Here is a 13,223-nt window from a genome sequence, read left to right on the forward strand (position 1 = left end):
CATGTAAATTCAATAGTGTTTCCAGACTCATTCAATCACTTATTTAATCCTCAGTCATTGAGGTAACTTAGTTCATTTAGTAATCGAGTCCATTACAGTTACTTCGGGGTTTTCAGGGTAATCCAGACGTTTCTGAATTTCATATACATATTGTACTTCCGTTCAATTTAATTTGGTCTTCGTGGTTGATTTGTCTAACGAATATTTATTTCTTATTACCGAATGCAATCTAGAGTTGAGCTGAGCTGAGTACTTTCAAAATTATCATCGAACCACACTTGAGAAGACGAACACATATTCAAGTAACATATATGCCGTTCAGGTACTGACATATCATTAAGATTGATCAACTCACTTAAGATGTGTTCCATAACTTCTAAAGGTAGTGCAACACCTATGCTTATTTGGATTCCTTAATTAATCCAAGATATTTACTTAGTATAGACCATAAGGGCATTTTGGTCATTTTGGTGCTCAATGTTTTTCCATTCCTTTCAAAGCTTGAGGATATCTATTCATTTCTGAACTTGGTGACATTCTTGAGTCATTCCATTATAAGGGTACTTTGGTCATTTTATAGATCCAGTGTATTTCAATCATTTCTTTCCATTGATCTTATCATTTAATTCAAACGTATCATATTTTCCATTCTTTTCAAACAATTCTTATAAAATAACACCCTCGATAATTTATTCTTCAGGTATTTACTCATAACTCGGAGATTTCCAGGTTGAAAGTCTTTTCAGACATTACTAACGAATTATTAGGAATTTTCCATACAAAAGTAGAATCTCAACCATTAAATCAGTAATTTATCGGTTTAAGAACAAATTCTCATGTTACTTTCTCATTCAGAGTCAACTTGGACTATTTTTACCTCTCAAGGGCATTTTCGTAATTTCTTAACCAGATAATTTCGGTATTAACTCTTAAAGAAAATAATTATACTTTAGAGATCCAATGGTTAATTGTTTTCCCGAACATTCTTTGATCGCGAAATGATTCCTTAACACACTTCTAGTATTTTGCATAAACCTTATTGGGTTAAAACCCAGTTATCCAAATTTTCTAAGCAAACTAGCATTTCTTATTCACATCTATAGTTTTCTCAGATCAATATATCCTTTCAAAGTTATTAATTAGCTTCCAGGGATAATTCTTGTCATCCTACAACATAAGGGTATTTTCGTAATTTTATCCTACCGGAGTATTCTCAAAATTTCCAATCCAAGTACCTTTAACATTTAACCTTTGATGATATAAAATATAAGTTACAAATCCATAGCTGATTTCTTTATCACTAATCACAAACTTGTAATTTAATTCTAACAATTCCTCAATCTCTTATATTAGTCATTCGATCCGTATTCAGTTACAAAATTTGTACCACATTCATATCGAGTGTATAAATTATTCAACTCTACAAAAGTGACCAACATTATCTTATCCATGCATTTACCAATATCAACATGTTCCATAAAGCATAAAGAGGTAGTAAAGTATTATCTCGATTTTTGTGTCGTACTGATCGACCATTTAAATTCCATTTGAACGCCCTCAATCTTGAAATCATCTTCCAATAATTCCTCAGATGCATATCAACATGAATTAATAAAAAACGGAGCTTAATTCCGAAAAACGGATCGAATCAGGTAATAAATCAGTCAAAAATAACTTACTGGGTTCGAGTTTGGAGAAACGGACCCCAAAATCGGAACATCAACAAAACCCAAAATATTAGTCTTAAATTCCACCTCACCAACTTGATTTCCAGCTTCCAATCTTTTTCTCACGAACACGGATCATCCACCGTACAAATACAACTTCAAAAAATTTTCCTTGCCATAAAAATAACTTATTATAATCTAATTAATAATTTGGGGACCCAATTGTTAAAACTAAAAACTTTAGGAGTCGATAAAATTTTTAATTACTAAAATCAATGACTAAATCGATTTGATTTAAACTAACATGGCTTGGGTGAAATTTTATTAAAACTAGAGGACAAAGTTGAAACCATACCAAAATGGATGACTGAAGCTACAATTTAACCTTCATTCATTTTTCATCTTAATCATTACCCACGTGATCCTTACCCTTATAATATTGCAAGTAGCATTTTTTTTCTTAAGCACTATTCGTCCAGTGCTCAGAAAATGGAACGAAAATGGTCGATCGAAAAACAACATACCGATGACCACCAAGCCGCTTAACGCCGTCGATCGCTATTCGTGACTCAAAGTACACCATCAGACTCTCTTCACCCTCCTCGTCATAGATCTTGCCTCTCTTGACCGAGACTTGCGATGGACAATTGTAGATCTACAAGAAAAATATCGAATGCCATGAGCTTTTAACCTCTTCGATCTTTGCCTTCATCGTTGGATGGTGCTGCCCTTTGGAACTTAATCCAAACTTAATGTTGTGATTTTGCTACTGCTAATTTGCGAATTCGGGCTCCTCCAAGAGTGGAAGATCAAGCGTTGAAGGATCGTTGATGGCTCGACCCGCCTTGATAGTCGTTGGAAGTGTTTGTTCTGATGCTCGTACAGGTTCTGGTTTTGTTTTGCTCCTTGTTGCTGTCCATTTCATGGTTCTTCTTCTCTGGTGCACTATTCCAATAAACCAAGGATTTGAATTTTTTAGTCATATAACGGCTTGAAAATGGTCATTTTTGACTGCATAGGATAACCAAATTGTTTTCCCCGATTCCCTGATTTAAAATTGAATATTATAAAAAAAACATCTCCTCAAGTTGTGGTTTCAAATATTTTGAATAGAATTATTAATAGAAAAATCTTTTATTTTCTATCTCCCGTATTCAATCATCCATTACCCCATTATCATGAAATATATAAAAACAAATCAACCCTGTATTCAATCTATCACCCATCCATTATCTTTAAATATATATATATATATATAACAAATCAATCCATGTATTCAATCAATCACTCATCCAATAATTTGTCCACATTCTGCGTAACTCATTATCTTCAATTTGTTTAATAGCTTAATGGTCTAATAAAATAATTATTAGCCAACCAAACATCATATCATTTCATATATTTTAAATTAAAAGAAATCTAACCCATATTAAAGAAATCTAACCTCATATTGGGGTGTGACAAATTAAATGTAAAACTCGTATAAATTATATGTAAAAACTCGTTGTTTAGCTATTCGGAAAGAGTCGAGAGTTCGAAATCTGAAATTTTAAGGTTTTCATTTTGGTCTAACAAGAGGTTTTGTGGCTTTACATTACGGTGGGTGATGTTGATTTAATGACAAAATTAAGGGCAAAGACGGGTTTGGTAAAGTACCAATGAGCGGTCTTTTTAATCAATCAGCCACGACATAGAACTTTGGTAAAAATTTCACCATCGGAGGTGAATTTCATGATGAGATAGATCTTTCACTTCGTGAATTTTAAGGATATCGGGTGATGTTGCATGCGACGCATGATGAAAACTTTACTACTGATCATCGGTTCCATGGTGGTGTTGACGAGTTGGGTAAAGTAGCCACGAGCAATCGTTTCAGTCAATTGACTACGGACGTAGAACTTTAGCGAAAAATTCACCACTAGAAACGAATTCCATGACGAAATAAATCTTTTATCTTCATGGATTTTAAGGATGTTCGGGTGATATAGGCGACACATTGAAGAAACTTCATTGATTTTAGGGTCAAATGAAGTAATAATTGAAACTTTATGCGATAAAATGTTTGAAAAACACTTTAGAAGATAACTCGGTGCAAAATATATAATTTATGGGGGCAATGCTGTATTTATGCCTGATAAAAATCACATTGCAGAATTTGTTTCATAATACTAAAAGATATAATCAAATACTTTTGTCGATAATGAAGAATAAACATAAAAAATATTTAATATAATAATTTATTAATAGTTAATTTTATTATAATATAAAAACGACATATTTAGGATAATTATCAAAGAAACAATGATAATAACATAGATATAATAATTTAAGATTTTATTTTATTGAAAAAAATCATTTTTAAAGATGATTATAAAATAAATAAAAATGGCCCTTTTGAAAGTTTAGTCTATTTCATCTCATAATTTGATTTTTAACAATTTAATATTTTAATTAAAATTAAAACTAAAATTTATGATTAAAATTAAAATAATATAAAATTTAATAGTATAAATAATACTAAAGCTAAAATACAACATGTTTGAATAATTTACCTTTACTTTTTGATATAATCACCGATATCTAATTTATTGATCAATTAATTTAAATTAAATATCACAAAATATAAATCTGATCCTCCTAATCTAATTTATTCTATTCACAAAATTTAAACATCTAACTTTTTCTTTTTTTTTAAGAGAGGTAAAGCCTCATCTTAATATATAACTAATTATTAGAAATTTACCATTATGTTTATTCGCCAATCGCGATTCCGTTGCAAAGAATAACACAGCGTTTAGGTCTCACAAAGCTTGCGGGAATTGGCTTTCTGTTCTCGCTATCTCGCGGTTTGTAAGTCTCTATTTTTATCTGTCCTTTTCGATTCCCGAACCAGCGATCACCGACTTTATCTCTCAATACCTCGTTTTATTTTTTAACCTCTCAATTGGTAAGCCCTACCAACTCTCAATTCTCTTAATTTTCCCGTTCGAGAAAATCCATGTATCGCTTAATTTTTCACTAATATTTATAGGGTTTTCCCTCTTCATCTTTTGCTTTAATTTCCACAATTATTGCCGAAAACTTTCGAGCTACATAGGGGAAGTCGGGGATATTATAGCTTTTGGTTCGGTTCTTTTTGAGTTTGTTTACTGCTTTTGTTTTAAGCTTAATTTCGTTCTGATTATTTCCCCAGAATCTGGGGTTTGAAATTTTCTCGCCCCTTTTAAATTTGGGCCCGAACGTGGTTTCTCAAGGGTTTAGGGTTTATATGTGAACAAATTAGCTGGAATTTCTTGAATTGGGAGGCTTTCGGGTTTTAGAAAATTATACATGGATGCTGGGAGACATGGGGGTTGTACTGATTATGAGTTTAGAGACAGAGACTCTGATTTTGAGGCGACGAGGCAGGAATTTGCTAATTATGAAGACTACGAGTTATCTAGCGAAGGCGGCCGTGAAATTGCAAGAGGTAGAGATAGAGCTAAGGTTAGACTAAAGGATATTAAGGAGAGAGAAGTGGTAAAAGGTGGGTATCGTTCCTCTTCGAGTAGTAGTGATTCTGGTGGTAGTAGCGACGGCGGTATTCATGGCCTCAGGCAACAGAAGTTATCTCATAGGGTGGTAGATAAGGAGCCTGGTGAGTTGTCCAGTGACAGTGGATCAGAGGATGCCATTGAGTCTGATTCAGTAGTTAAAGATAGTGAGGTTGCGAAGGTAATGGGGAATGGGGCTCCGTCTCATGTGGGAAGAAAGAGGAAGTTTTCTCCTATAGTGTGGGATAGAAGTGATAAGGATTTAAGTATGTCCAAAAGTGGGAATTCCCCTGCAGTTACAGTTGTTCGTCATCCGCCACCGCACCCAAAAGCTTACCCCAGGTCACCTAATGACATCTCTGGTGGGACTGTACATTTATCTGGTGTTATAGAAAGTAAAAGCGAGAAATCACATTCTCCTTCACCAGTTGCAGCTGATGAAGCTGTTGGATACTCTGCACTGCTGTCTCCTGAGCATTTGGAATTTTCACCACCAAAAGAGCATGTTAATTATCAGGATGCTTGGCATCTAGAAGATGAAGATTACGTACCTGCTCGACATCTATCTTCCTCAAGATGGGCAGCAGGTGGTAGCTCTCCAGGTGATGAGGGAGAAATTTTAGAAGATGAGGAAATGCCTAAGAAGAGAAAGAAATTGCCTCTTTTAGAATTATCTCATAACAGATTACGGAATAGGTCAGCCACTCCAGAGCTTGCAGAACTGAAGATGGAGGGGTCTGAGGGAATTAGAGCCAGATCATCTGAATCTGATGAACGGCATTACAAGCCAGGAATTGGGGATGATTACCCTGGGAATGATTCAGAGAAGGATGACTTCATGGAAGTTGACATTAAACGTGATAGAAATGACAGCAGTCTTAGCCAGTCTGATGCAGATTCAGAGAATGAGAATAATTCACATGGGACACCACCAGAACATCCAACACTTCCTTTAAGAAGTGTAAACATGCTTCAGGGATGTAGATGTGTTGATGAGTTCGAGAGGCTAAACAAGATAGATGAAGGTACTTATGGTGTTGTATTTAGAGCTAAGGACAAGAAAACTGGGGAAATTGTGGCGTTGAAGAAGGTAAAGATGGAGAAAGAAAGAGAAGGTTTTCCTTTGACCTCCCTGAGGGAAATAAATATTCTTCTTTCATCTCATCACCCATCAATTGTAGATGTTAAAGAAGTAGTTGTAGGGAGTAGCCTTGATAGTATTTTTATGGTGATGGAATACATGGAACATGATCTCAAAGCGCTGATGGAGACAATGAAACAACCGTTCAGCCAAAGTGAGGTTAAATGCCTGATGCTTCAGCTGCTGGAGGGTGTCAAGTATCTTCATGATAACTGGGTTCTTCATCGTGATTTGAAGACATCAAATCTGCTTTTAAATAACCAAGGTGATTTGAAGATTTGTGATTTTGGATTGGCTCGTCAATATGGAAGCCCATTAAAACCATATACTCATTTGGTTGTTACACTTTGGTACAGGTGAGTTAAGCATTCCATTGATTGCTTTCTGAATGTCAACAATTAAATCCTCATATTTCCAATAAAACAGTATATCTGAGATCTTTCTTCTGTTTTTTTATTTTTATTTTCTGTTTATGTTTGGTGTTGGGAAAATAATTCTGAATTGTGCATTTGGGTTGGCAACTTTGTATTATTGGTAAAAACTTCCCTGAAGTTTTGTTATTTTTATCTGATTCAAAGTTGAGTACAAATAATTCAGGAACATTAACAGTTCTGCAGAGAAGCCTTTGATAAAGTATGCTCTTGACTTTGATTCATTGTAATGTCAGCTTCTCTTTTTTTTTTATTAAAAGAAGGAGCTGTATTTGCTATTGGTTGCTAACATGAATTGAATATTTATGAACTTTTAAAGTTTAAGCCTTTACTCTTGTGCTGCCATTTATTATCTAAGCCTCTAGAATTTTTGTGATTCAATTAGTTGGGGAGTTTCCATGTTGGTTTTGCAGGGCACCTGAACTTCTTTTGGGAGCAAGACAATATTTCACTGCGATTGACATGTGGTCTTTGGGTTGTATTATGGCTGAACTACTATCAAAAGAACCTCTTTTCAATGGGAAAACTGAATTTGATCAACTTTACAAGGTAAATTGAATTAGCTGGCCTCATTTCATTATCATTACCATCAAACCCTATTCTTGCTGGAATGGTTTAAACTTCAAACTTCCAATGTTGATGCTCTTGGATTTGTTGTGCCCGTTTTACTGATTGCAGATTTTCAGAACCCTTGGCACACCAAATGAGACAATATGGCCTGGTTTTTCCAAGTTACCTGGAGTCAAGGTCAATTTTGTCAACCATCAGTAAGTACTAGATCTTTTGAAATTTGATTCTAGATGCAGTTGAGTGTAATATTCAGGTCTTCTTATTTTTCCTACTGTTTTCCCAGGCTTCCAGCTTTGGGTGATTCTGCACTGGCTTTCTGGCCTCAGTTGGTGACAGTTCAGTAACACTGCCTTATGTTCGTTTGTATTAATTACTGATATTTTCGTTTCAGGTATAACCTATTGCGCAAGAAATTTCCACCAACATCGTTCACTGGAACGCCTGTACTCTCTGATGCAGGATTTGACTTGTTGAATAAACTTCTTACTTATGATCCTGAGAAGGTAAATATTTTGGCTCGAGCTTGACCAACAATTTGGTTACTATATCATTGTTCACGTGGATGGTTTATTGTGCCTCTGGTATCCCTTTCAGCGGATTACAGCTGAAGCTGCTCTTAACCATGAATGGTTTTTTGAAGTTCCTCTTCCGAAGACGAAAGCTTTCATGCCCACTTTCCCGGCTCAACATGCTGGTGACAGGTATTGAGCAACATAAACAAGAAAACATCCCAAGTGCTATTAAATTTTAGTAAATTTGTTTCAGTTATTATTGAAGTTTTAATTAAGGGCTTTATTATCATGCTTAGGCGCATGAGAAGAATGCTGAAGAGTCCAGATCCTTTGGAAGAGCAACGTAGAAAGGAGTTGCAGCAAGGGGAATTGGGGACTGGTGGTGTGTTTGGCTGAGAGATAGTTCATCCACCTGTGCCATGTCACTTTCATGTGTTAGTTTTTCTCGTTATTGTTAGATGTCCACGATTGAGGTGAGAGACATGCATTTGCAAACTTTGCTTGTCAGATCATCATTCTTGCTGTTTCTTAGCAGGGACTGTCATGATCTGGCTGGAGAGAAGTGTTTTCCTCTTCATGTGAACCAGATGTTTGCAATTAGTTTTCCAGCTTTAATCTTCATATAGAACTACATCTACACGGTTGGTATCGCAAGGTGTGGCATATCAGCATCTCTTTTTTATAAATCAATTTCAGCTGAAACTTGTGTAACATATATTTAATTGGAACAGTGATGTAAACTCTCGTTATAGCTAGTTTTCAATATTAAAATAATATGGATTTCTTCCATCTCAGTCCAATGTTTTAATATTGACATTGTGTTTGCAAGAGGTGGTTGGTGTGGAGGGGACATTCTTCGCTTTTCATTGACAAAGAAATCGGTAGTAACCATTGTACACAAAAGGTAATTTATTAATCCAGTATCTCTGGAATGGCTTTACGGGGTTAGGTATATTTGTCCATGCGTGAGGAGTTTCCTCTGCAATATGAAAAATAGTGGTGTCAACTTAACCATATTTTAATTTTTCTTATTTTCATATGGGGTGATTATTTGTAACTTTATTTGGGGATGCAGTGGAGAGTTACCAAAATCCAAAATTGCCTGCCAGTACAACATTTTTGTTGGACAGTATGTTCATGAGTTGAAAAGAGAATTTTGTAGTTGAGATGTTGCAAATGTTTCCTCTCTTCCGTATGGATTTGTTCAAGATTTTTTGTTTTGTGCCTGTGTTTGCATTCATTTGGAGAAAGGGTATACAACTCTGTTTATTGTTGCCAGATAAAGGAATGGACTTCTGAACTATCTTTCATAAGTTTTTGTATTCATTGTTTCTCTGTGAAGCTTATACTTTTTCATGAATGAACAATTTGATCTGTTTTAATGCTTAAGTTGGGCATTTGTAAGTACTTGGAGCTGTAAGTTTAAGCAGTAACGCTAGGTCCATGTATTAAAGAGATTGGTTAATTTCAATCACTGTTGCTAATTTTTAACATTAGTTGATTTATCTTGTACTTGCTATCAACTCTGTTTTTTACTTCATTTGTTAAGTGTACCTGTTGAATGTAAGTTATTCAGCAATTGACAAATCTCCTAAAAATGTTGAATTTGATGTTTAATTTGCTATTTCAATTTTAACGTGTTTCAATTATGGTCTGAGAGATTCTAAGTTGTAATTAGCCCTAGAATATTTTATGACATGTCTGTGAATGTCCCTGCAGTCTCAATGCTGGCAGGTTGAGGAGATTACCTTCATATTGTGGATTTTATGTAAGTTCCAGTTGTTTCTTCAGGCACAGTAGAGGTACCATACAAACTTTGGACTGTTACCGTATCATAGATTAGCTTTTTCACTTTAATAATATTTATATCTTCTATCAACTTGTTCACATTTATATTTCTATCTTTTCTCGTATACTAGGAGTTTTCATTGTTTTATGATATCAGTAAATGCATTCCATCCTATGTAATCGTAACGAAATGCATTCAGCAAGTGAATCGAGAAGGAATCCTGTAATTTTCATTTTAAGATGCATTGATTTTATATGAAATTATCATGAAGTACACTAATATCAATGAACCAAGAAATAAAGCTGTGTTTTCTCCCAACACATTAACTTATGGAAATGTAGGGATAAAGTTATGTCTGACTTACGTTAACTCACCTCCTACTCTGTATGTCATATTCATATAGTTGGATTCAATCTGATATATTTTTGTTCAATGGCATAATCTGATATGGTACCTTGGCTGTAGAAACAATGTTTTCTTTTCAATGCGTGAATGATTTATGTGATAGCTTCTAGTATGGAATTTGAATGGAAAATTAGTGCATAAAAAAGAGATTTTTTGTGTGTTCACACCCAGACATATACGACATACTATCTAAAACTTCCCGCCGAAAATATCATGTTTTGATTTATGAACGAGCAACAGTGGTTAGTGCTGGGTGATTGAGGAGAACTTATGGAGCAAATTGTATCACGGTGGTTCTGATATTATAATTGTAGGTTGGTTTTGGGTTATCTAATTCTTCCAAAATTATGTTTGTTCTGGCCTTTGTTTTTTCATTCCCCTTTAGTATTCATGTCCAATAACAATTAGATAACCTCGGTGTATGATCTCTTAAGCCCTCCAAATACATGGATTTAAAAAAGAAAGAAAATTGAATACACCTATGTTTGACATTCCTATCTTTACTTTTGCACCCAAGTTCAAATAACGTAGTTTGGAGCATTGATAGTATTCCCATATTTTTGAGACTGTATACTGCTATAAATGCTTGTGTTTTAGTAATTTAATACAGTCAATTGCTAGCAAAATTATAGTGTATTTTCAGGTACGGTTCACTACATTTTCACTTCAACCTTGGTATAAGTTGCGAACGTTAGCAGGACATTATCGCAATTGGATAATTATTTTTAGGCTCGATTGTTTCATGCTATTGAAATCCTTTCTCATGTAATTGGCTTTCCTAGTTATTGCATGAATACATGTTTGAGAAGCAGGTCGGTACTCTTTAAGACTATGATGCTGTGGAATGTTCTAGTTCTATCTTGTTTTCTGTGTAATTGAATGTTTACTTGGGTTCTCTCAGTTGCATTTTTGTCTACTGTTCTATTTAGATATTGCAGAGTGCACATCGATTATTGTTTTAGCCAAACAAGCAGAAATACTTGGTAGAGAAGCGAAGAAGCTCTATAAAAGTAGGGGGGGAGAGGAACGATTACTGTAAAATTTGTCAAAAGCTCCCATGTCGGAGACTAAAGGGTCTACACCCTTGACTAGGATCAATTGTTGAACATTGATAGAATGTCAGGGAAAAAAGGTCGAAAACCGAAAATAAGAAACGATAATTCCTCCGAATCGGTAATTGAACTTGGTCTCAACTCGAAAATACAGTTGAGACCTATTAAAGTTGAACTGGAAGATGATCGTATGGCTAAAGCACACTTGGGTCAACATTGACTCAAATACACTGGTGCCACCAGGATTCGGCTGCCTGAAAATGCATCATGCAAAAAGCGTGTTTCATAAAATATATTACATCATTAAGATTATAAAATATCCAAATTTAAACCCAATAATAATGATGTGCAAACTCTTTAAGCTTTCTTAAATCTTTTCTAATTTTTTTAAATATAATCTAGATTGATAGCTTTAGAAGTGTCGAATTGGGTTACTAACATGACTAATGACGTAACATAATTTATTTTTTGGATTTGAGTAATAAAAAATTGTCAAGGAGGAAAGAGAAAGAGTCTTATGAGGTGAGGGGAACATTCGGGTGCATTTATAAACCCCCCCCCCCTGTTGATATCAGAAGAAACGATATAAAAGTACTTACCTTCCCGTTGGTGAGTGGAAGTGCGTCTTCCTTGCCTTGCGACCTAGGTATTCTGTTTCTGGTTTCCTGGACTTTTTGTAAAGGGGTAGTCTTCTGTTTTTCAGCTTTTAATAAACCCCTGCTGGAGCTACTCGGCTAACTCTGGTTCTTTCGAGAAGACCTTGATTTGAAAAGAGAAATCAACACCTGGTAGTACACTCCAAGGTCTGCAAAGATCCTGGCTTGATCCATTTTTTGTTTGATCAATTTTTTTTTATTTGAATACGATCCTGACCCAAAAGGGGCAAGAGATTTGAGGGAAATCAAACAAAGGAAGAGAAATGTGGGACCTGAAGTGAGGACCACGTGGCGCAGGATCCGACCCTAGATAGACTACATAGAGGGTATCTACAAGTCTATATATTCTTAGATTTCGTTCCCTCCGGTAAGATCAATATCGCAACTAATGTGGTCTGAAAGTTTCACATCTAAGTAATATCCGATCCGTTTATATATAGATAGATAGATATTTAATAAAACAACATTATAAAAAAATATATATTAATAGATATCGGTAGTTGTCCGGTCGTACCCAAACAATAATATTCCAGGGGAAAATGCACTAGAACTTGACTAAACATCTCATGACACGAGCTGACGTCAGCCATGCAGCACCTGTATGAAAGTCATTACTATCCCGTTAAGGAAAGGTTTTGTTGTTCATATGTTAAGGACCAATAAGGTTTTGCGCGTTGTATCGAATTAAACCACATGCTCTATCGCTTGTGCAAACCCCCCAATTCCTTTGAGTTTCGATCTTGTGACCGTACTCCCCAGGCGAGTGTTTCACGTGTTAGCTGGGCCCTGATCCGCGTTGACCAAGGTTGAACACTCATCGTTTACGACATGGACTACCTTGGTATCTAATCATGTTCGCTCCCCATGCTTTGCACCCTAGCGTCGGTAGGGACCCAGAGAATTGTCTTTGCTTTTGGTGTTCCTTCATAGATTTCGAGATTTCACCATTCTCTTAAAGACACACGAAATTCACTCTCCCCTGTTTATAAAAGATTATAAATTATAATAATTGAATTTTTAAATATGATATACAATGTGAGATTCTTTTGATAATGACAAATATGGATGAAATTTACAATATACTTTTAATAGGGGTCTTATATGAGATGATCTTTTTAACAATTTTTAAATTTAATCTTAATCTTATTTTGAGGGGAGGGAAGAGAATTTTAGAAAAAGAAATAGAAATGTTCTTAATAAATATAGAACTCACGATTATGAGAATATGAGGAATAAAGATGAACAATTTAATCAATTAATCAAATAGTTATAGTTATTTTTTTTATTTTAAAAAATAAAGACATCATCTTAAAATAAAAAGATCGGGTGAACAAAATCATTTTAAAACGAGTCGATCAAAATTTTATTACTAGATTCAATTTTCAAATAAATGTTTGTGTATAAGGATTATATTTTAAATATAAAAGGATCGGGTGAACAAAATCATTTTAAAACGAGTCGATCAAG

General features: G+C 34.8%; 1 protein-coding gene across 5 annotated transcripts; it reads left to right on the forward strand.

Moving 5' to 3' along the window:
• Window positions 1–4,465: 4,465 nt before the first annotated feature.
• LOC120215323 (cyclin-dependent kinase G-2-like) lies at window positions 4,466–9,839 on the forward strand. 5 transcript variants are annotated; one of them, XM_039213036.1, is made up of 9 exons: window positions 4,466–6,697; window positions 7,186–7,321; window positions 7,451–7,539; window positions 7,734–7,845; window positions 7,937–8,043; window positions 8,151–8,327; window positions 8,390–8,509; window positions 8,684–8,758; window positions 9,574–9,839. In XM_039213036.1, the coding sequence occupies exons 1-6, from the start codon at window positions 4,998–5,000 to the stop codon at window positions 8,248–8,250; spliced, it is 2,244 nt and encodes a 747-aa protein (XP_039068967.1). In that variant the 5' UTR covers window positions 4,466–4,997; the 3' UTR covers window positions 8,251–8,327; window positions 8,390–8,509; window positions 8,684–8,758; window positions 9,574–9,839. The 5 variants fall into 5 exon arrangements, with proteins under 5 accessions (XP_039068967.1, XP_039068966.1, XP_039068965.1 ...); XM_039213035.1 differs by having other exon boundaries at window positions 8,387–8,758; XM_039213034.1 differs by having other exon boundaries at window positions 8,390–8,758.
• The last annotated feature ends 3,384 nt before the right edge of the window (window positions 9,840–13,223 follow it).

Source organism: Hibiscus syriacus, unplaced genomic scaffold (assembly GCF_006381635.1).
Source record: "Hibiscus syriacus cultivar Baekdansim isolate YM2019G1 unplaced genomic scaffold, ASM638163v2 tig00110114_pilon, whole genome shotgun sequence".
Taxonomy (NCBI): domain Eukaryota; kingdom Viridiplantae; phylum Streptophyta; class Magnoliopsida; order Malvales; family Malvaceae; genus Hibiscus; species Hibiscus syriacus.

Bases quoted from the DNA above. Each gene is read 5' to 3' on its own strand.
- LOC120215323 (XM_039213035.1), top strand. From the start codon at position 4,998: ATGGATGCTGGGAGACATGGGGGTTGTACTGATTATGAGTTTAGAGAC. The intron at 7,322-7,450 runs GTAAATTGAATT...TACTGATTGCAG, and splicing joins AATTTGATCAACTTTACAAG to ATTTTCAGAACCCTTGGCAC. The intron at 7,846-7,936 runs GTAAATATTTTG...TATCCCTTTCAG, and splicing joins TTACTTATGATCCTGAGAAG to CGGATTACAGCTGAAGCTGC.